This window comes from Eutrema salsugineum, unplaced genomic scaffold (genome assembly GCF_000478725.1).
Source record: "Eutrema salsugineum unplaced genomic scaffold, Eutsalg1_0 scaffold_6, whole genome shotgun sequence".
Classification (NCBI taxonomy): domain Eukaryota; kingdom Viridiplantae; phylum Streptophyta; class Magnoliopsida; order Brassicales; family Brassicaceae; genus Eutrema; species Eutrema salsugineum.
In genome coordinates, this window is record NW_006256547.1 from 3,467,943 (window position 1) to 3,489,777 (window position 21,835).

A 21,835-nucleotide genomic window follows, 5' to 3' on the forward strand; every position below is an offset into this window, starting at 1 on the left:
TATTTCCTCTTCGAAAGGTTTTGAGCAAAGAACCTTTTGACTAGCTGAGAAAAGTTTGGGGAAACAAAAGTATTTTGGCTTCTAGGAAAGTTAGAAAAAACTTTTAAAAAAAAGAAACAGAAAAACCAGAGACAAACGTTGTAATCACTCCTCCACTATGTTTTGGTAGTGAGATAGTATCTTTCTTGAAGAAAGAAAATGTTATAAAATTTAGTTTAGAAGTATAATAGATTTATCAAAACCAAATTTTGTAACATTCTCTTTCTTGAAGAAAAACACTATCTCACCACCAGAAGATAGTGAAGTAGTGCTTATAATGTTTGTCTCTAATTTTTTTATTTTATTTTTCTTTAAATCTCTTCTAAATTTTTTAGGAGTCTAAGCACATTTGTTTTCCCAAATATTTCTCCACAAGTCAAAAGCTTTCTGCTCAAAACCTTTGGAAAACAAAATCTTTTCTTCTCAACATTGGATGATAGACCCCAATTTTTCTTTTGTAAAATCAAAACTAAGAAAAATCATATGGACTTGTTTGTCCTAAGAAAGTTCCACTTGAGCTTATCCCGGTTCTTACCCAGTAGACCTACTTTATATTGTCATCGTCCAAAAATGTAACATTCGGAACTTATCACTTACCAATAAGGACGATGAATCCATCGTTTAGCACATCATCTCTGGCAACCACAACTTTTTATGACCGTGACTACTGGTTCAAACTTCAAACTATATAGTCTTAACAAATTAATGAAACTTCAAACTATTATTCAAACTTAAAATTTATCAAACATGCCCAATTTGACTAACACCATATTATATTAAAACTTCATTTCGAATCAATTACGTAAATTATTTCGTTCAATAACCACCCTTAACCACCAACATCGAAAATAGACAAAAAAAATATTAAAAAATAAGTGTAGAGAGATAGGGATCCGTAACCTTTTGTCGGGCAGAAAAGTGGGCTAATGAATCAGCGATCTCAGATTTCGGCTTCTTCACCATGAAAGAATAAAAGTTTATGTTATTCACCATGATTTTAAGCTGTTGAGACTTGAGACGTTAACAATGTAATTACGGTTTAAAGATGAGACTTGAGGCGTTAACAATGTAATTAAGGTTTCAAGACTTGAGGCGTTAACAATGTAATTATAAATTTGGGCCACAATTAGGCCATTTAACTGGCCCAGTTTCAGCAAGGCCCTGAAATTGCTTCGCCATATATCAGACCCGATATTTGACGGAAAGTAAAAAAACAACAACAATTCAGAGCAGAACTTAGTAAGCGAAGAGAAAGAGAGAGAAAGAGAGATAAATCGGAGGGGGAGAGAGCAATGGATCCAGAGCAAGTTGACGAGTTCGTTATGTGTTACTTGAAGAAGAAGGGCTTCAATAGCGCTGCTAAACGCCTTGAAGAAGTTCTTCACCAGAACAATGGTAGCAGCTTCAGTTCTATCGATTATCATAACGATCCTGAGCTCACCAAGCTCATTCGCTCCTTTTCCCAGTAATATTTCTCTTCCTCCCTATATCTTTTCCTCTATCCTCTCCGTTTTCTGTTTTAATGCGAATTTTTCGTTTGGTTTTTGTAGAAATTTTTGTGTGTGTTATGTGAATTTTGAAACCGTAATTATCGTACCAGCAAAATTATGCCAGCCCAAGCGTTTCTTAGCATCTACCAGTAGTATACTACACTTTCTGGGTGAAACTGTTGCGGAATTTTCTATCATTTTATCTGTCAATTGTAGTGTATGCATATACCTCCGAGTGAGCTCTCTGATTCCTTTTGTAAATGGAGGAAGAAATTAGGGTTTTTACTGCTGTGTTTTTGCCTTTATCTTTTTTTTCCGTATCTATGGGTGTTAGTGAGGTGTAATTGTTCTCATTTGCACTTTTCTTCTAAAGGGTTCCGAGAAATTGCTCCTGTAGAGCCAATGGGTTACTAAATGTGGTCTTTTGTTATCCAGATCAGAAGATGATCCAACTCGGTACCGTGAGGGTTACAGCAAACTAAGGTCGTGGGCATATAACTCTTTGGATTTATATAAGGTCAGCATATATTCCGCCGCCCTGGCCGTTTTGCTTAGTGTCATTTTGTTAGAAATTTAATCAACCTGATGAGCTGCTTCGAATTTGTAGCATGAATTGCTCCGAGTGATGTATCCCGTATTTATTCATTGTTACATGGATCTGGTGGGAAAAGGACATACTCAAGAAGGTACTTCTCAAAATACAATCAGGGATTCTGAGTATTTTTTTACCTTATGTATTAGATTTCTGGAAACAGTGGCGTAATGCTACTTAATCACATGGGCAATATTTTACTTGTATTCCAGCGAGAGCCTTCTTTAACAGCTTCCGCAAAGATCATGAAATGATACATATACGGGATCTCCAGAAGCTAGAAGGCGTTCTTGCTCCATCTCATCTAGAGGTTTAAAGCTTACCTTATATGGTCGTGTAATGTGGATAATTGATTTTTTTTTTCTTTTCTTTTTCAACTGTGTTATGACCGTGGCTCTTAACAGGAGATGGAGTTTGCTCGTTCTCTTAGACAAAGCAAGGTCAACATCAAAATATGTCAGGTAAACTTTAAGTGAAAGTTGACTACTAGCTGTAACAAGCATATGCTTAAAGGGTTCTTATCTGATTAACTGAATTCCATGACTGCAGACCTCTAATATGCTATAACTGAATGTTGCAGTATTCATACGATCTGCTGCTTCAGTATCTACATAGGACAGAATCTACTTTAATGCTTGGTATTATTAACGAACACATCAATTTCCAAGGTAATTGTCCTCATTTCTTATATATATGCAATAGCATGTGTCAGATTTTTGAGTAGGAGATTGAATCCACCGGTTGGTGATGTGTCATTTATTGCAGTCTACTCGGGGCAGCCTAATTCTGCATCTGATGACATAGAGGCTGTCACCATTGTTGGGAGTTTTCAGGACACAGCTAATCACATCAATCAAAAAGAAATACAGTGGGGAGTACGTATTTTTTTCTTTAAGCTTCTTTTACTCTTTTTCTCCAGAGGGATACTTATTGATGCCGCGTCCCAGGGAAGATATTATATTTTCGAAGTCATTAGCTACATATGCATTTTTCATTTATAGTTGCTAGAAGACTCGCTAGAAGATCGCCTTGAGAAAACGGGAGGTCTGCTGTCTGATTCTGAGAAGGGACAAGGAGAAAGTAAAGACGGGGACATGGATGATAGTAGTAAGGTAATAAGTAGCTCCAAGTTAAATCAGCAATTTCTGAAGTAAAAATCCCATATTTATTCGTCAATTGACACCGTGTTCAGAAAAGATCCACCGAAATTGGAAAGCAAGGCTCTTCCATAAAAAAGTTAAAGAAGGACAAAGCAGGAAATGCAACCGCAAAAGTTGCACGTCAGGAGACGAGCATGGTGTCGCTGGCGCCACGTGTAAAACCAGAACTTGCCTTGCCAGTAATGTACTTTCGAATCCCTTACTCAGTTTTGTGTTAGGGTGCCATGAAAATGTAACGGTAACGGACAGGCGATAATTATGGATGTTGCATGATTGATAAAATGAAAATAAATATGGTAGCTGTTAAAGACTTAACTTCCTTAGATTTAAATTAAGTTTTTATCATCTTCATTTTTTTTCTGTCAGGTCTACAGATGTAGAGCAATCCATCCTTGAAGACCTGAGAAACCGTGTGCAGTTGAGTAGTGTCGCAATGCCATCTGTCAGCTTTTACACATTTCTTAATACTCATAACGGGTAATGTCCACCACTTCTCATAATGTTTTGTTACTTATTTGCAATTTGTTGCTCACTCATTTATCGTCCCCCAGGTTAAACTGTGCATCTATTTCTCATGATGGATCTCTAGTTGCTGGTGGGTTCTCAGATTCATCAGTAAAGGTATGCTATTCTTGAATGGTTGGATATGTTTCCTTTTTCTTATTATCTTACTCTCCTAACTGATGTGTAAGTGACGATTATGGTGTTCAGGTCTGGGACATGGCGAAGATAGGACAAGCTGGCAGTTGTATGTTTTTTCTATGAAACAAATAATTTTTTTATAATGGCATTCATTATGATAAACATATTACTTTGACATCCATAATTAAGAATCTTATTACATTTCCCTTGTTGATTTTTTTCATGATTCTTGTTTGTGTTTCCAGGTGCCTTGCAGGGTGAAAATGATACAAATGATCAAATCGTTGGACCAAATGGTAGAAGAAATTATACATTATTACTGGGTCACTCGGGGCCCGTTTACTCGGCCACTTTCAGTCCTCCTGGAGATTTTGTTTTATCTTCTTCAGCAGATACAACAAGTATGTATCTGTCCATTACTCTACATATACTTTTACTTTCATTCGTTCGGACTTTTTGTAGTTACCAACCATGTATTCGTAAATGCAGTACGGCTATGGAGCACAAAACTAAATGCCAACCTCGTGTGCTACAAGGGTCATAATTACCCTGTATGGGATGTCCAGGTATGACTGTTCGATTTTAACACGTTTTCTTACATAAACTGGAATTTATGGTGACCGGACATGTCTATATACTCGTTTCATGTTGCAGTTTAGCCCTTTCGGGCATTACTTTGCAAGCTGTTCTCATGATCGTACTGCACGGATTTGGTCGATGGACCGAATACAACCTCTGCGAATAATGGCAGGGCATCTTTCTGATGTTGATGTGAGCGTCTCCCTCATCTTCATCGTTTGGTTTTTAGTTTACAGAGGTTAAATAAAAGGACGTTTGAGTTGTTAACGCATAAATAAGTTTCCTGGTCGTTTGGGTATGCAATCGAAGTCATAAATTTAGCTGACACTTGGCATTGTCAAATGCGTTTGGTTTCAGTGTGTACAGTGGCATCCCAATTGTAACTACATTGCAACCGGTTCTAGTGATAAGACGGTTAGACTCTGGGATGTCCAAACAGGGGAATGCGTCAGGATATTCATTGGGCACAGGAGTATGGTTTTATCATTGGCGATGTCACCAGATGGGAAATATATGGCCTCCGGTGATGAAGATGGCACCATAATGATGTGGGACCTCTCAACCGCACGCTGCATCACACCTCTCATGGGCCATAATTCATGTGTCTGGAGTCTCTCTTACAGGTGAGAGAGCGAAATGAGAAGGAAATTAGTTTTTTTTTATCATTCAGTTTTTGTTTCAGTTAGTAAACCCAACGTAAAAGGATCCTTTGACAAGTATTGCTTTTTGTTGATGGCTTATAATCTCTGGGTTCCTTCCCGGACACCATTGTTTAAAGCTAGTTAGAGTTATGAACTAGAATGGTCTGGTGTGGTTACTTCTGTTGATTCCACAGTTACTTACGACCTGACTGGTAGATTTTCCTATATCCACGCACACTTGTTTTACAAGCTAGCTATTACGGAGGGTTCTCGTCATGGGTTGTGGGGAGTTATATAGGCCTAATATGTGTTAAGTCGTTGATGGAATGGCTGAATTTGGTTGATTAAGTTCTACAATTTACGACTATTCTGTTTTTTTTTTTTGTTTCAGTGGCGAGGGATCTCTTCTGGCTTCTGGATCTGCGGACTGCACAGTGAAGCTGTGGGACGTCACCTCAAGTACCAAATTGACAAAGGCGGAGGAAAAGTGAGTTTACTCCTTCCAAAGCTCTATCATTTTCCTCATCTAATAGTTTGTTTTGTTAAAAAATGATTTATCATTTGTTGTTGATCAGAAATGGGAACTCAAACAGACTGCGCTCACTCAGGACTTTTCCCACCAAGTCCACACCAGTTCACGCTCTCCGAGTAAGTTATCCTCTATTTACTAGAATTAGTTCCACCAATTTTTGAACACCGTGTTATTTTGTTCCATCATCTTATGCTTATGAATAAATCTAATCATTTCCAAAACTCTGTGATCTCTTTTTCATCATTTGATTCTCTGCCAAGTCTATATCATCTTGTGCTTGTGAATAAATCAATTCATCCTGAAAATTAGTGACCGAAAACTTGATTAGAACTAAAGTTTCAGGGTGTGTGCCAAATAATTAATCCGTCATATAGAACTCTTCCTTCCTAGCATTGCAAAGCTCGTTGATCAAGCATATGGTAAAACTCGTTTTTTCCCGTGTGTTTTGTTTACATTGGTGCAGTTTTCTCGGAGAAATCTGTTGTTTGCTGCAGGAGCGCTCTCTAAACCCGCAAGCTGATCAAACCAAATGGTTTATGATAGTTGCTGCTTTTACATTCTTAGAAGCTGTTCGTAGATCAGAAGAACTCAGGTGTAGAATAGTCCTCTTGATACTCTCAATATCTCCAAAGGTTACTTGTTTGTATTTTTTTGTGGTTTCTCATTTCTAAATTCCAAAGATGTTGAGATTCCCTCAGTAAACTACTACTGCCTACGAATCACTTGGAGCATGTTGGTCTTTAGGATTGCCCAAAATCACATTGTTCTCGTTTATAAATGCAGAAAACTTTTGATTTTTGGTGATGGATTTCTCCTCTTCTTTAGTTTGTGGACAATAAGAAGATTTATTAAAATTTTGTTTTGATCTATAATGTTTACGGGGTAAAAACTTCGACCGCTTGAGCTAAGCCACTAGAACATTGTGAAAGTCTCTCACTTATATCAATTTTACCGAAATGAAGAACCTGAAAAAAAATATTCTGCACCATTTTCACTTGCTTTTGCAGTCCAGTTCTTGGTTTCTTTATTATTTACTGGTTTCGCTTCTAACTTTTCAATAAATCATCAGATATGCCCAAAATTAAGAAAGATTTTTATCTTCCTCTATTTAACCTGAATTAAAAAGAAAAAACCAATGTAAAATTTCCTTTCATTTTGGGTATTACAGTTCCACCGGTTAACGCCATCAGAACATCGTGAAACTTGTTTTCCTATAAATTCATTCTTCTCTCCGGAGACAGAATATTAGCCATTTATTGGATTATGCTAACAATACTTCATTATGTTGTCGGGGCATTGTCTTTTCCAAATTTTTACGCCTGGTATTTTAATATAAAAACTTGTGAAGATATATATGTTTTGAAAGGCATTTTGCTCAAAGTTTTGGATCAGACAGAGAATCTACCAAAAGTAGATTTGGTTGATATGTGATTAGACAATCGTTAACATTTGGAATTATATGTTCGGATGTGTTTTCTTGCATCATCTCTCTCCCATACAGTTTTCTCCTAATTTTTTATTTTCAGGACCAAATAATGCGAACATTATGCATATCTAATCCATTTTTACCATATTCTTGTTCTCATAGTAGTGTGCATAAAGTTTCTATTTTTATGACTCTACTTGAACCTTTCATTGGTAGATTTTTATTTTTTAATTTGAATTTGAATCGCATGAGATATAAATTTGTTTACGGAGTAGTCTTTTTTGTGTTAGAAAAGTAGTCTTCTAAACTCAACAAAAATTAAAGGGGATTATAAAAAAAGTAACCTTTATATATGTTCCAACGGCTTTTCCTTAGAATGTTAGTATATATTCTGATCTTAAATTTTAAATATGAAAACAAAAGATCTCTAAAATGAAAAATATGAATAAACGATTTTACATGTTAAACACGTAAAAAAGTTTATAGAAACTTGTTATTGGATGAACCAAGTTACATTCAGTGCTTACGTAATTTAAATAAATAGCATTATTAGATGGAATAACACGAAAGTTATACAATTTTTTTTTTAAGAACACATATACATTAAGGAAAAAGTATGAATAGATAAGCGTCACCATCTGTTTAAAGTAGATCCAGTGTTCTGTATCTTTTGACCATAACAATTTTATATAATACTACGTGGGATGTTAGTAGACTCATTGAGCAACCATGATAAACAAATAAGTGTTAGTGATTAGTGGGAAGATTAATGGTTCATTTGTCCAAAAGTTGTTATATAGGTCCAGATTAGAGATAAATTTCCCTCAATCGTGTAGTTATCTAATATTTTTTGTTTAATCAGTTTAAATGGTGTCATGTTTTAGACCTACGTTTTAGACCTACTTAAATCCAATGAATATTACGAGAAAATCGATAAAAACCCAAATCATACTAAACAAAAAAAAAAACTATAAACTTTGACAATTCACATTACTTGCCAATCGAAAATTCAGATCATTTATTAGGGTCTCCACGGAGAACTGGAGATAGTAATAACCCCACCAAGTATACATCATTACGTTTTAATTATAAGCAAAACTAATTAAAAAAAAATCAAATTAGCTACTTGCAATTGTAAACTCTGAATCAGCTTTCCCATTTCTGTGTCGGCCATTTGTAACGTTGGAGTTGGACCCACCAACTAGATCGCAATTCGCATACGACAAATTATACAAAATTTAAACCAATAGATCTTTCAATTGCATTACAAGCTAAAGTATATCAAATTATACTGTGTTTCATTTGCTAAATAAATTTAAGCGAAACTTTTGGAATGTTAAGTAGTATCTTAGATTGTTAGGACTTGTATCATATACAATACCTAATCGAAGATGTTGTCATGTTGAGCTCAAGTGGGTTCGATATTGCCGACGTGGCTTCCAGAAGAGAAGTTTTCAATTGGTGGAATAAAGCGACTTTTGTCATATGCAACCTTGTTGTATTTCTTTTATTTTGTTTTTTTCTCTGATTATTCCCTTTATTTACTCTTGGATTTTCCGTACTTTATAATAAGGAAAAAACCTAGTTGAATTTTCATGATGAAATTAAGTGGGAAACCAAAATTTATTATATTGACAAATCCACAAAAGTCTTTAGATGATAAGAGGAAGAAGAGCGTGGAAGTTTCAAAATCTCTTTTCCTTTAACATCACCCAAAAAAAAAGTAAAGGTTGATCGCTCTCCTAGAGACAAACTATTGTTTGAGTCATACCGTGTCTACAATGAATACTATGGATCAAATCTATTTCAATAATGAAACGAATCTAGCCACAAATCATTAATCAGATAGAGAGTTTTTCAAACGATTAATCCCCCATGTTGTGTTATGCGAATAAGTCTTAAGGGATGAAAAAAAATTTGGAAATGGTTTCAGTTAAAATGCATTGTAGACAGAGAGAGAGAGAGAGAGAGAAAGAGAGTGATGAGAGCAAGTACTCATTATATTAAGGAAGAATTATAACTGAGTATCCACATTCTATCATAAGCCATTTATGTTTTTTCTTTCTCTAAAACATGATACAAGGGTGCTAAGAAAGTATTCATCTGAGTGGCTTATAAACAAGTTGCTCTATGAGTGTAAAATTTTCGTATATGATTTTTTGATAGACCACTAAATTACAGAAAAAGAATAAAAAATTTGAAAAGGAAGGGGAACGAAATAATCGAGGGCATACACTTGCTTGACTAAATCCGGATAACGGTTATATACTCTGTAAAGTAGTTCGAGCTACGGTTCGGTCTTAATAGAGTACAAAAGAAAGAAAAGAAAGAAAGAAAAAATGGCCCACAAGAGAAGCTAAAGGAGACAGAAATGGCCACTTACCTCGTGGAGTTATATAAACAGACCTGAAATAATTGAGATGGTCCATTTCCTGTACCTCCTTTTTAACATCCTTTTCAATTTCATTGTCATTTTCCTCTCCTGTCGTTTCATCAGATGTACTAGCTTCGTAACTGTTTTGAGAAGTGCTTCGTTTTCAATTGTCGTCGTATCTTCTAACTCCTTTTTCTCTAATAAAAGAAAAGTTCCCATATAAAAATAGCAAATAGTGCACTTACTCAATTACTAAGGATTAATGTGTTTTACCAAATATACCATTTTCAACAAAACACAATTACATTCACCAAACACAATTGAGTACATAGTGGTATAAAATCTCAATGCAGAAAAAGGATTATTGATAATGTCCAAGGGCTAAAATGGTGTTTCTAGTCTGATACATCTCATGAATGTATATATGGATTTAGTTATTGAAAGAGGGAGCAGCCAAAAGTGGAAAGAATCCTATTAAAATATATGTATTTTAGATGGTGGAGTTCCAATAAGCTAGCTTTTAAGTGTTTTGTGAGAGGAGTATGACAGCAAACCAAAACCTACCTATCGCTCTCATCTTCATAGTACTTTGGTCCACACTTATTTCAAAAAAAAAAAAAAAAACCTAAGAAAATGTTCTACTGTAGGGTATTGTCTTCTTTGTATATTTCCTTTCTAATACCATCTACTTCTGCTCCCATTCACAGATATAAACTTCTTTCATAGCTATTAATAATAGAAAGACAGAGAAAGAGAGACATTGAGAGAGAAGAAATCATCGCTAGGAAAAAAAAAATCCTGTTCCCTTATTATCCCTCATGGACGCTTCGAGGGACAAACAACTGCCTTCAGATCTCTCTTGCACAGCTTCCTCATCCACAGCTTTTCCAAATCAAGATTCTCTAAACCAGAGACTAGAACAAAGCACCAAACACGAAGAAACAGACGTTCTTGATTCTAGTGATCAAGAACAACTCAATCAAGAACTCAATCTCATCGACTGCATAGACACGAGTATTGATGATGTAAGTCCGAGTTATAACGGATCTACTAAATCCACAGAACAGAAGCTTTTCTCATGTAACTACTGTCAAAGAACTTTCTATAGCTCACAAGCACTTGGTGGTCACCAAAACGCACACAAGAGAGAGAGGACGTTAGCAAAGAGAGGGCAACGAATGGCAGAATCAGCCTCGGCTTTTGGACATCCTTACGGCTTCTCTCCTGTTCCTTTCCATGGACAATACAACAACAGGTCTTTGGGGATTCAAACGCATTCGATGAGCCACAAGCTAAGTTCATATAATGGGTATGGTAGTCACTATGGTCAGATCAACTGGTCAAGACTACCACTTGATCAACAACCAGCCATAGGTAAACTGTCTTCAATTGAGAATTTTCATCATCATTATCATCATCAGCATCAGCATCATCAGATGATGATGGATCCTTCAGTAAATTCACGGTCCGATAACATCGGTAGATCATCGAGCAACATAGGAAAGATTCTAGTAGGGTCACCGATTCTTGAACAATGGCGAGGAGACGGAGTACTGTTAAGCCCTAATCAGGAAGATCAGCAGAAGCTTGACTTGTCTCTCAAGCTCTAAGATTCTTTTTTCTTGATTCTTTCATTTAGTATCTTTTACTGTGTTTTCATGTGATTTGTAATCATTCAGTACTCTTGTGTATATTTCTGTGTAGTAATGATTTCTGATTTACATCTTTTTCACATATCTGCTTATTTTGAGTTATTTCGACTAAGCATGAATGGATTTCAGGTAGACACTTATACAACCGTATAAAGTTGTTCTAATTCCTGAAATTGGAAGGGAAAAATTGTATAGAGTTAAAGCAAAAAAAAAAGGAAAGAAAGAAGAAGAAAGAGATTGAGATCTGTGGGAAGATTTGGTTTCGTAGTCACAAGAAAAGTGAAATAATATTATAATATCAAAGTTGGGTTACCTAAAATTATAACAATCATTTTACATATTTTTAAAGTTTCTAACAAGACACTCAAACGGAACAAAACAGATATAATAATAACAAGACAGTTGCTGTGTAGGATGATTGTGACACTAAACGCAAAGAGTACTATAGAAGATAATTGAAACATAATACCCACTAGGTCTAATTAGATAATAAACACACAAAAATTCATGAAACAATAAAGCATCCAATGCTTCTCTTTGTTAGACCCCAAATTGGTGTACACTATGACAACAACCATTCTTTAGCCCTTAGAGGATAACAACACACTCGCGCGCACACACACATATGTAGACTGATGCATGAAAGGTGAAACAAAAGCAAAAGCAAGCGACTACCGAAAGTTGTGAGAGAACTATAAACTTTTTAAAGAGAATATATGTAATGCTTAAGGACATAATTTCAACTTCGTCTATCTCATCCTGAAACGATCTATGTAAAATAAAGAAAAGCACAGTCACACTTGCATGTACGAATTCTCTCAGTTGGTCTTCTTTATACTTTCAAGTTTCGAGCATATAGGAAGGATGATAATAGTTAGCAAAAGCAGGGATGACGAAATTATGATGAGATTATTAGAAGGCCATCGCATTATTTCATATATTGAAAACCATTTAAAAAGTAAATAAATAAAATTTGACACAGATGTTGCTTTCATCACCAAAGACTTCACGTGTTTTTGCCAAAAATGGTCGAAGATAATTGAGTCAAATAAGTCTCTGTCATATATCTTTTTCATCATTAGTAAACAATCTACTCGAAGAAAGATATGCTTGTTTGTATCCACATAGAAGAAACAAAAATCGTCAGAATGAACCAAAAGTCATACAGTTCCATGAATAAATCCAAGAAAAACACAGGTAGACAATCACACATCCAAAACCCCTTCGAGTAATGTAACATATTTGACGACCCCTTGGAGTATATATATATCTTCTTGTATATTACCGTTTGGCCCCCAAATTTTTTCATAAAACCTCACTCACACAGTCACACTTGCATGTACATATTACACAAACAAACAGAATCTCAGGTTTTACTGATCAAAACATTTGCTACCAGTCTACCACTAAAAGATGCGCACACAAGCAAAAACCTAAATGGCAAGGAGATCGGCATAGTCTAGGGTGGTTTAGTAAAATGTCTCTATAGGTTGGGCCACAAGGCCCACAAAGTTTAGTGAGTAACCGAAAAACTGTATTCTCCAAACGTTTTGATTTTGAAGGCCCAGTGAGGGCCTATGTATTCCTAGACTGAAACAAAATTTTAAGACTGTCCGGATGATTTTGTTTGTCCAAACACACACAAAAAGTTATATATGATTTTGTAGATTTTGAGTTCCGCTCGTTAAGAGGATTTTATGTGTAGCCAACTAAATTACGTAATGCAGTTCAATTGTCCATTGTAATTGGTAGATTTAGAGGTGTAGTCTTGTAGACGAATAAATATATTAGCTATTAGTCATTGTAATAGTTAATTTAGTGGAAGTCAAAAAGAAAACAAGAATTTAGTGATCATGATGAAAAAATACCCTAAAATAGCATAAAATTCGTTTTAAAGTGAAATTTTAAAATAGCACAATTGATTTCTCCTAAGTAATTGTATATGATTTTGACTTTCAATCGTAACCAACAAGATACTAATAACTTATATTATCGTCATGATAAGTTGTCTATGATAGTTATGTGCTGATGTACACAACTTGTTGGTCTTCAAAGTCGTCATACAAATGGCCATAGCCAATAAATTGTTGCAGTCATTAAATAGACATATGTAGTTTGTTGACCTTTTAAAAGCCACCTTTATAGAATTAATTAACATATCGAGTATCGAACAAACCAATCACTGATTTAATGTTAAATTACCTTTCTAATACAGTATGATATAACTTATCTTTAATTTCAGTGGGAAAATAATACTTATATTTAGAAGAATGATAAAGTACTTAATTAAGAAGTCTTCTGATATTATTAATCGAATATTCGAATATACGTATATTAACCAATCTACAAAAGACGGCTAAATCGTTTGTTAAGAAGAGTCCATTGATATTGTCTTGTGTCAGGTTCCCCAATGCCAAGTCCACTATAGATAAAATTTTTGTTGATTGTTTTACATAATATTTTTATTGAAAGTATTGAAAAAGTTTCAAAATAAATCCATACCTTACCTTAATATAATATCTGGTAATATGCTGCAGATCCGTGAATTATGTATCCTTTTTGATATAATGGACTTGAAAAGAAAAACTAAACATTCAAAAAAGGAAGAGAGATTTAAATCAAAGCCTAATGTACATTGATGCAACACTATTCGAATACTATATTTAACAATTGGGTTAATCCTTTTGATGGTTACTGATTTTATATATGCTTAGTTTATAGTAATTTAGTAGGAAAAAATGTTTTATCTAATTGAATACAAGAGCCAAACCAGTTTGGGTAGTTTAATAAGAGAAAAATTGTCAAAGTAGCAGGTCTGCGTAATTATGTTGTCAACTTCACGCCCCAACAATTAGCCATCGATTGCTTAAAACGTACACAAAGACACAATTCCTGAGACATGGCTCGTGGCTTTGTCGATTTCTATTTAATTAATATAAACTATTTCACCCTCCTGTACATTTTATTACACAACCATCCACGAGTGATCCATTGCGACCGTTAAACCGGTTTATTTAACAGACAAGGCCGGTTTATTCCATCGCCTATAACAACAAGATACTTGCAAGAGTATTGTAGATGTTTTGATGTTATTTTTCTTATATAAAATGCTAATCATAGATTCATAGTGTCTAACGCCTAACTAATTAAGCCAATGTCTATACAAAAAAATTTGACTATCTGTTGACCAAATTTTCTGACCGATGTCAAGACGGTCGATTTTTACTTTTATACGACCAATTTTAAAAAAGTTCGTGTGGACTTTGCACTCTCCTCAGCTCTCAAGTAGTCCTCGTTGGCGTCGTTGACGAAAACTCCAATTGATAATATTGGGGCAAAACATAAAAGATGTAAATTTATAGGGAGCTCAAACAATCGGTGCCCTAAACAAAAGGGTGACAGAAAGCAGAAAAGAATGTAGCTTTTTAAGAAAGAAAGAAACATCAGAAGCTTCTCTCTCTCAGATTAACAGAAGAAGCAGAAGGATCAGAAAGAATCTTAAGATTCTTCTCTCTAAGTCTCTTTTATTTTCTTCAAAATCTTGGAATCTTGAGGCTCCTTCCTTGTCGGCTAAAGAAGATGTTGTGTAGGATGGTGGTGGTGACCGGCCGGAAGAAGAAAGCCGGTTCGGTTCCGGTTTATCTGAATGTATATGATCTCACACCCATCAATGGCTACGCTTACTGGTTAGGACTCGGGATCTACCACTCTGGCGTTGAAGGTATCGCCTTTTTCTCTCCTTTTTCCGAGAATAAGAAAAAAAAATATTGAGCTTTTCGTCAGAAAATATTGGTGGGTTTTTGTAAAAGTTCACAATTTTTTAAATTGTGGATTGGAATTGAAAATTTAGCTGCTTTTGAAATAGAGATTTGATTCAGCTTAAGCTGTTTCGTTGAAGTAAGAAACTTTTTAGTTTGATGTTTGTTGGCTTGTTTGTTTCTAGAAATTCAAATTGACCGGTTTCATGTTACATTAGATTCCAAAATTGGAAACTTTTTGACCCATTTTGGATCAGCACTTCTGATTTTCTTTGACTAAGTAACCAGAACCGGGTTTTATATGACTTTTAAAAATTGATTTGTGAATTAACTTATTACATATGTCTGTCCAAAATGAAGGATGTTTATGATTGAGATCTAGTTATAGTCTTTTTTTGTTTGGTTCCCAAAAGAGAGGGAAACAAAGATGTTTGTGTTGATATTGTGTTATCAAATGTTTGGTTGGTTAGTTCATGGGATTGAATACGGTTTCGGAGCTCACGAGCAATCAACGACGGGGATTTTCGAGGTGGAACCAAAGCAATGTCCTGGTTTCACATTCAGGAAGTCTATATTGATCGGAAGAACAGATTTGGATCCCGAGAAAGTCCGTGCCTTTATGGAGAAACTCGCTGAAGAGTATAGCGGAAACACTTACCATCTCATCACAAAGAACTGCAATCACTTCTGCAACGACGTTTGTATTCAATTAACCCGGAGATCAATCCCTAGTTGGGTTAACCGTCTTGCTCGGTTCGGTAAGAAGCTACAAATACAGAGCAAACTCTGTTTTAGTAAAAGCTCATGACTTTATGTGTTTGTATTTGTCTTTAGGTTTGTTCTGCAACTGTGTTCTCCCGGCAGAGCTGAACGAGACAAAGGTGAGGCAGGTGAGACCAAAGGAGGAGAAGATTCCGGAAGCAGAGAAGAAGAAACTCCGGAGCAGATCAAGTAGATTTCCACCTGGCCCTTCGCTTTCTTCATCAGGTTCTTTAAACCGAAGCAGAAGAGGTGAAAGGAGAAGAGAATGTCTTCCTCCATCACCAACTGTGAGTGCTTAGTTCTAGTCTTAGTAATTCGATTATACCACTCCTTTTTTGTTCGCAATTCGATTCGGTAGTAATGGTGTCCCAAGTAAGTTACGTGTTACGCGAGAAGATGTGGTTAAAATTATAGATTGAACAAACATTTTTATTGATGGTAATGGTATAAGATCTTTACGTCACTTATTTTTGAACTAAGGAAAATATAAAGTGAAGTGATTTTGAAACTCAAAGTTTTGACCTTTAGAGTCAATCTGATTTATCCATAAACCTCTCGGGTAAGAAAGTTTCCGGATCTTTTTTAAACGCTTGGATTCATATGAATTAGCCCAAATATTGACATGGATCCATGTTTTCTTTGAAATGTTGTAACCTGCGATATCTTGACATCTTTTGAAGCTTCTCTTGGAACTAGAAGTGACACAATCGGTGCTAGCATTTCTTTAATCACCATTTTGAGATACTCGAGTCGTAGTTTGTACAATGACTTCATCATAAGAGTTCTCAAGTTTGCTCCCTTTAAGATTCAAATCCAACCATACAAATCACACTTCCCGACAGTTTCAATAACTTACTGGTTAAAATTGACCGGGCTCTTCAATGAAGCAGATTGCTAGATGAAATCAACGAAGGAGGCAACTTCTCCTTCTCATACATGTCGAAAGGATTGTACCCTTTTCGTTGTGTATAGTTCAACAACCGTCATTTTTCGTGCTTCCCTCACAGTACTTGTTGTAAGGAGAAAAGACAAGATCGTTTAAATTGTATATAAGTAATTCTTGCAGGATAAGGTCGTGAACAACAATCTAAGTCGAATGTTTTCAATCTTTCAGTGTCTTTGACTCTCTGGTATAGATGCCACAACTGTAGATACGCTTCCCGACTCGTATTTTTTGGATAATTTGAACAGCGAACGGTGAGGTTGCGATCCTAGTTGGTGCAAGTTGCCAATAATAGGAAGTCACGGATGTCCAGGAGGTAGATTCTTCTTATTCTTCTTTGCCTTTCTCGTGTTCTTTGTAATGAGTATAAAATGCAAAGAAGACGAATGCTACAACGATATACCACTAACTCATTTTGATTCCCTACCATATAATAGGAGGAGAGTTTATAAGTTCAGCGAAAGAAGTGGAGATTATATAAAGATAATTAGTGTCTAATGAAACTAATTATTTCCAAAGCAGTGCTAAAATACATTGTTGACCAAAAAAAACTCTTTTATATATATATATATATATATATATATATATATATATACTTATAAACATTATTGTATACTGAATGGTATTTTTGTGATATCTTACAGCTTAGAGATTACAGTTATAGATTTATTATTCGATACAGAATAAATTTTAACTTCTATATATATTTTTTTTGTCAACAACTTTAAACTATATATTTTAAACATTTTCAGGATTATGTGAATACTCTTTTTTGCAGTCACCAAGCCTGTTTGTGTTAAGCGGACCATATTAATCTTCTCTAAATCATTCTAATAGCTAATCTACTTTACATCATTCTAGTTTTTTAGGACGTCTCCAAAGAGACAAAAAAGACGAATATAGTTAATGAATTATTACGTATCCATCTAAAATGATATTGTCTTTTTAGTTTTAGATTATACGTTTACAACTTAAATCACCAGATGAGTCTAGTTCAGATCTAGGCACACTTGCATTTATGTATCATACTATCATGGTATATTTCTCAAAATAAATACGTCAGGACAAACATTCGAGTTAGTGGATTGTAGGCAGAAGAACTTGTCATTTTTCATTTAATATATGAACGTAAAAATGCCCCCATTGCATATATGTTTGGGCTTATCGAAATAGATAAGAAAGAAGGTAATCCACATGTGATATTGAACACACACACATGCAGCTTTTATGAACACCAAATTATGAGAGAGGAAACAGTTCACGTATGTGCTTTAATAACAACAACAACAACAACAAAAAGAAGCAGTTCACGTATGTATATTTTCCACGCTTATACTTCCAAAAACTACCCAAAAACTTGAGAAATCCGAATTGAACCGAAGTAACCGACGTCACAAATCTATTCAAAAGCATCTGAGGGGGAAACCAAAACACTATACATTAAAAAAAAAAAAAAACTAACCAGAAAGAAAAATAAAGAACACAAAACAATACAACGAGGAATTGAATGTTATGAAAAGGAGTTTCACCACATAAGGCCATGTTTGGTCCTTTTTCAAACCAACAACTTCACATGAGATTCTACATTGCTCAACACCATCATTCTCTTGTCCATTATTGCCTTTGACCACTTTCCTCCTTAATTTTTTATTTTATTTGTCTATTTATTATATATACAATATATATCTTTTAAATTCATTTTATATAAATTTGAACACATCTCATGTGTCTATGTAAATATTAATGTATATTGGTATCTCACTCACAAGATTCATCGCGGTAAAAGTTGTGGTAAACTAGTTGTCAACAACTTTGATAGATTTTTGGAGTGTGGCACTTTTTGTTTATACCTATCAATCAAATCTAGTTGCTTACCAATAAAAATTTTAATCTACTCTCGATGCAAAATATAATTTAAAAAAAAAAAAAACAAATTACTGTCAAGCATTCCAACTTGAAACAAAAGATAAGATATGTTGCTTATGTAGGATGCATTACATTCCCCGAAAATTTGCTATATATGTATGGTTTTTTTTGTTCTGGACCCTTAACCATATCTATATGACTTCTGTTAAAACTCGGGTGACAAAATTTTCATGCACTAGCTAAGACGAGATAAATAAGAAACTAAATATTACATAACAAGAATGAAAAAAAGATTTTCATGTGAATCATAATCTCTACTTTGTATCTGTTTATTCTTTATTTAGTTAGTGAAGTGAAAATTTTATTGGGAAATTAGAAAAGGACCAAGGACCTTCCTCAAAGGAAAAAAGGGAACCAGAAGTTCAAAGAAGTAATGATGATGAACTCACAAGCATGCCATTATTTTAAATCTCACCTTTGCTGCTTCAATATGCTTTAAGAAAACAGAATAATTAGAATAAAACTACACTTTTATAATTCCCTCTTCTTTATTTATTTACGTTTTAGAAAAGGTTGTGGGGAAACAAAATCAATTTCCAAACAGGTAAGTAGAGTAATCATTATAAGTTCCATTCGATAAAGACCTCGATCCAAAATATAATATCACGTCGAGATTCTAATCTTTCTCAATAATATTATTGTTTGTCAAATTTTGTCCCATATAACAGGTTGTTTTTCTCTTCTTTTATTTGATGTTATAATGGATCTCAGAGAGTATATCTATGTCAATTTCCATGTTAACACATAAATTGTAATCGCATGCATGCATACAAAGCTCTGAGTAAAATACTTTCGAACATCTTACAAGATTTTTATAAGAACGTAAAATTGCTTTTGGCTTCCCATTGTTATCATTAATTGAGATTATTTGTAACAATTAAATTATTTGCTTTTTGTCTTTTTTTTATCAGTCTTATAAAGTATAGGCTTTTTGTCACATCATCAAAAACTTTTCTTTAAATAAAAATCTTTCATGGGTTTCTTAGTTAGAAATAGATATAACATACAATATTATATATGCATAATTTGAGTAGTTTATTTTTTTATTTTGAGAATTAACAGGTTTATAATTTCTTGTCGATAGCATGCAAATAAAGGGACAAGAAATCTTTGGATCCAAATAATTCCTAATGTCAAATCTTTTGTGTGCTGCAATTTAGATGCATTGCATGTGTACTGGTTATATCGCAACGAGCTAGGTAACCATATTAAATTGTCATTTATATACTTAATACAATTAATTATGTTTTTCGGCTTGTTGCTAACAACTGATAACGTGTATTATTATGTGCATGCAAGAAGAAATGATCAACCGGAGTGGAGCAGCTACCGTGTTATAGTGGCTGAGTAACAATCTTTTACCTATGCGACGAAACTATTTAGAAGAAATGGTGTAGGGTGGTTATAGTTGTTTCACGGTTTGATTGGTTGATCATTTGCAAGCATCCGTAAAACGGTATGTATACCGCGGTTGCACTAGTAGCCAAAACTAGCCCCAAAATTAATTACTATTTGTGGATACGATTACTATTTTTATGTGCGTGGTTTCTATTCCATTTGGTTTTCTAGTTGATTCAAACTATTCGACTTTTCTAATGCTACTTCTTAGTTGATAAAACTAAATAACATCCGATTCGTTCTATATAAAACACATGAATAAAATAGTATAGAATAACATAATAATTCACTATATGTGTTTTACTAAATCATGTTCGAGAGTCCGGTTTTCTATTGGGGTTCTTTGGTGTTTGAGTCGAGTACGTTATTTGGGTCGGATTTCTATTGCTTTTTGATTACTCATATAGCTAACCATTGGTTGACAAAAACAAATATTTATACCTAACCATTGTTTTTCTTATAGTTAAACGTGGTAGGAAACACAAATCTCTCTAATTAAAAAGGTGGATTTTCATGGTCTTCTTAGGCTTCAGGTAGGGACACTTTTTTCTACTTAGCAGCAATCCCAAATTAAAAAGGAAAATCAAAAGAGATAGAGATATATAGATTTCTAAAAGGAAAGAAAATTTAGGCCCACCGTTGAAAAATGAGAACATGCATGAAACAAAAACCAAAAGCTAACTCACATTTTTTCAAAACCTTCCAAGCTCTCATCTCTCTCACTTCTTTTGGTATCTTTCTTCCCCAGTGTTGTATCTTTTCACTACATAAAATCCCCACTTATTCACACACGAACACAAAACATACGATACTCATGATATCAAGTTTTGGTTTAAAGTTCAATTGGTTTATATGGAAAGAAAAAAATGATAATTTTTTTATATAATAAAACAAAATAATATACATTATACGTAGCAAATGATCGATTGCTCTTGAAGAAACAAGAATGAGTGTTTCAAAGAGGCCAATTCAGATCAAATGTCTTGAGATTAGCCACTTTTTTTTCTTCTTCTACCAGTACCACTTCTACTCCTCTCTTCACTTTAACGAAAGTACCACGACGTCGTTTTCGTTGGAAGGGAAAATAAATTAATCTTTAAAAAAAAAGAATCCCGCTAAAACGACAGGGCCGTTTCTCACAGCGACTGAGTAGGTAAAACAGAGCAGAGCTCAATGGAGCCGTAATGACGCAGCTCCTCGATCATTTGCTCGATGTGATCTTCCTCTAATGGCCTGAAATTCTGCTGCAGTTCAGAGTTTCCATCTTCCCACTTGATCTCCGTCATCGTCTCCGTTACTCCTCCTCCTCCTCTGTTATACTGATTCCCGTCTGACGTCACGCCGTCAGTGTCCGCCACGGATAACGGCCGTAATCTCGCGTTCTGCGTTTGCGTTTGCGTTTGAGCTTGTTTGGTCAGCTGAAGAGAAGCCATGTAGCATTTGTGGAGTTTGGCTGTGAGAGTGGCCGAGAGGAGCTTGGAAGAGGAAGAAGGAATGGCGTTTGGGTTGTAAGGGAAATTGGTACGAGCTCTCGGGCCACACATTAGCCTCGCCGCCTCGTCGTAGGCTCTTGCCGCATCCTCCGCCGTCTCAAACGTCCCCAGCCAGATTCTTGTTTTCCTGAAAGAAACAAACAAATTTAGCCACTAGCTAAGGAAAAGCAAAGCCTTCGAACATCTTGCTTGGTTAATGAATAAAAAAAAAAAAAAAAGAGAAGGGCACTTTGGTAATTTAGAGGGAGCTTACAAGAGAGGGTGGCGGATTTCGGAGACCCAAGAGCCCCAATGTCTCTGTCTAACGCCACGGAAACGTTGTTGTGGTCGTGCCATTTAGAGAATAAGGGTTCAGGTGAGTCTAGTGTTTTGTGTGTTTCCAAGTGTTTTTGCTTTGTGGAAGAGAAAGTGATGGGAAGTGAAGGAGC

At 35.0% G+C, this 21,835-nt stretch overlaps 4 protein-coding genes and 1 pseudogene across 4 annotated transcripts; 3 read left to right on the forward strand and 2 right to left on the reverse strand.

Annotated features, from left to right (window-relative positions):
- Positions 1-1,257: 1,257 nt before the first annotated feature.
- On the forward strand, positions 1,258-6,485 carry LOC18013094 (transcription initiation factor TFIID subunit 5). The gene is made up of 19 exons (XM_006394702.2): positions 1,258-1,504; positions 1,965-2,046; positions 2,137-2,215; positions 2,334-2,431; positions 2,526-2,582; positions 2,702-2,789; positions 2,887-2,996; positions 3,123-3,233; positions 3,314-3,465; positions 3,648-3,758; positions 3,833-3,902; positions 3,993-4,029; positions 4,169-4,324; positions 4,413-4,489; positions 4,578-4,694; positions 4,860-5,125; positions 5,535-5,630; positions 5,719-5,791; positions 6,139-6,485. Exons 1-19 carry the CDS (start codon positions 1,332-1,334, stop codon positions 6,193-6,195), a joined length of 2,010 nt encoding a protein of 669 aa, XP_006394764.1. The 5' UTR covers positions 1,258-1,331; the 3' UTR covers positions 6,196-6,485.
- Positions 6,486-10,185: 3,700 nt separating this feature from the next.
- On the forward strand, positions 10,186-11,085 carry LOC18013095 (zinc finger protein 3). The gene has a single exon (XM_006394703.2). It carries the CDS (start codon positions 10,294-10,296, stop codon positions 11,083-11,085), a length of 792 nt encoding a protein of 263 aa, XP_006394765.1. The 5' UTR covers positions 10,186-10,293.
- A 3,411-nt stretch (positions 11,086-14,496) lies between these two features.
- Positions 14,497-16,086, forward strand: LOC18013207 (deSI-like protein At4g17486). Its single transcript, XM_006394704.2, has 3 exons — positions 14,497-14,848; positions 15,356-15,643; positions 15,720-16,086. Exons 1-3 carry the CDS (start codon positions 14,707-14,709, stop codon positions 15,944-15,946), a joined length of 657 nt encoding a protein of 218 aa, XP_006394766.1. The 5' UTR covers positions 14,497-14,706; the 3' UTR covers positions 15,947-16,086.
- Positions 16,087-16,371: 285 nt separating this feature from the next.
- On the reverse strand, positions 16,372-17,004 carry LOC112083374 (annotated as a pseudogene).
- Positions 17,005-20,784: 3,780 nt separating this feature from the next.
- On the reverse strand, positions 20,785-21,835 carry LOC18013199 (ethylene-responsive transcription factor ERF003). Its single transcript, XM_006394705.2, has 2 exons — positions 21,661-21,835; positions 20,785-21,534 (listed from the first exon to the last, which is right to left on the reverse strand). Exons 1-2 carry the CDS (start codon positions 21,741-21,743, stop codon positions 21,051-21,053), a joined length of 567 nt encoding a protein of 188 aa, XP_006394767.1. The 5' UTR covers positions 21,744-21,835; the 3' UTR covers positions 20,785-21,050.

Excerpts from the sequence above, each read along its gene's own strand:
- LOC18013094 (XM_006394702.2), top strand. The coding sequence starts at position 1,332 with ATGGATCCAGAGCAAGTTGACGAGTTCGTTATGTGTTACTTGAAGAAG. Across the intron at positions 3,234-3,313 it reads ACATGGATGATAGTAGTAAG|AAAAGATCCACCGAAATTGG; the intron begins GTAATAAGTAGC and ends CACCGTGTTCAG. Across the intron at positions 5,792-6,138 it reads CACCAGTTCACGCTCTCCGA|TTTTCTCGGAGAAATCTGTT; the intron begins GTAAGTTATCCT and ends ACATTGGTGCAG.
- LOC18013095 (XM_006394703.2), top strand. The coding sequence starts at position 10,294 with ATGGACGCTTCGAGGGACAAACAACTGCCTTCAGATCTCTCTTGCACA.
- LOC18013207 (XM_006394704.2), top strand. The coding sequence starts at position 14,707 with ATGTTGTGTAGGATGGTGGTGGTGACCGGCCGGAAGAAGAAAGCCGGT. Across the intron at positions 14,849-15,355 it reads CTACCACTCTGGCGTTGAAG|TTCATGGGATTGAATACGGT; the intron begins GTATCGCCTTTT and ends TTGGTTGGTTAG. Across the intron at positions 15,644-15,719 it reads TAACCGTCTTGCTCGGTTCG|GTTTGTTCTGCAACTGTGTT; the intron begins GTAAGAAGCTAC and ends ATTTGTCTTTAG.
- LOC18013199 (XM_006394705.2), bottom strand. The coding sequence starts at position 21,743 with ATGGCACGACCACAACAACGTTTCCGTGGCGTTAGACAGAGACATTGG. Across the intron at positions 21,535-21,660 it reads GAAATCCGCCACCCTCTCTT|GAAAACAAGAATCTGGCTGG; the intron begins GTAAGCTCCCTC and ends TGTTTCTTTCAG.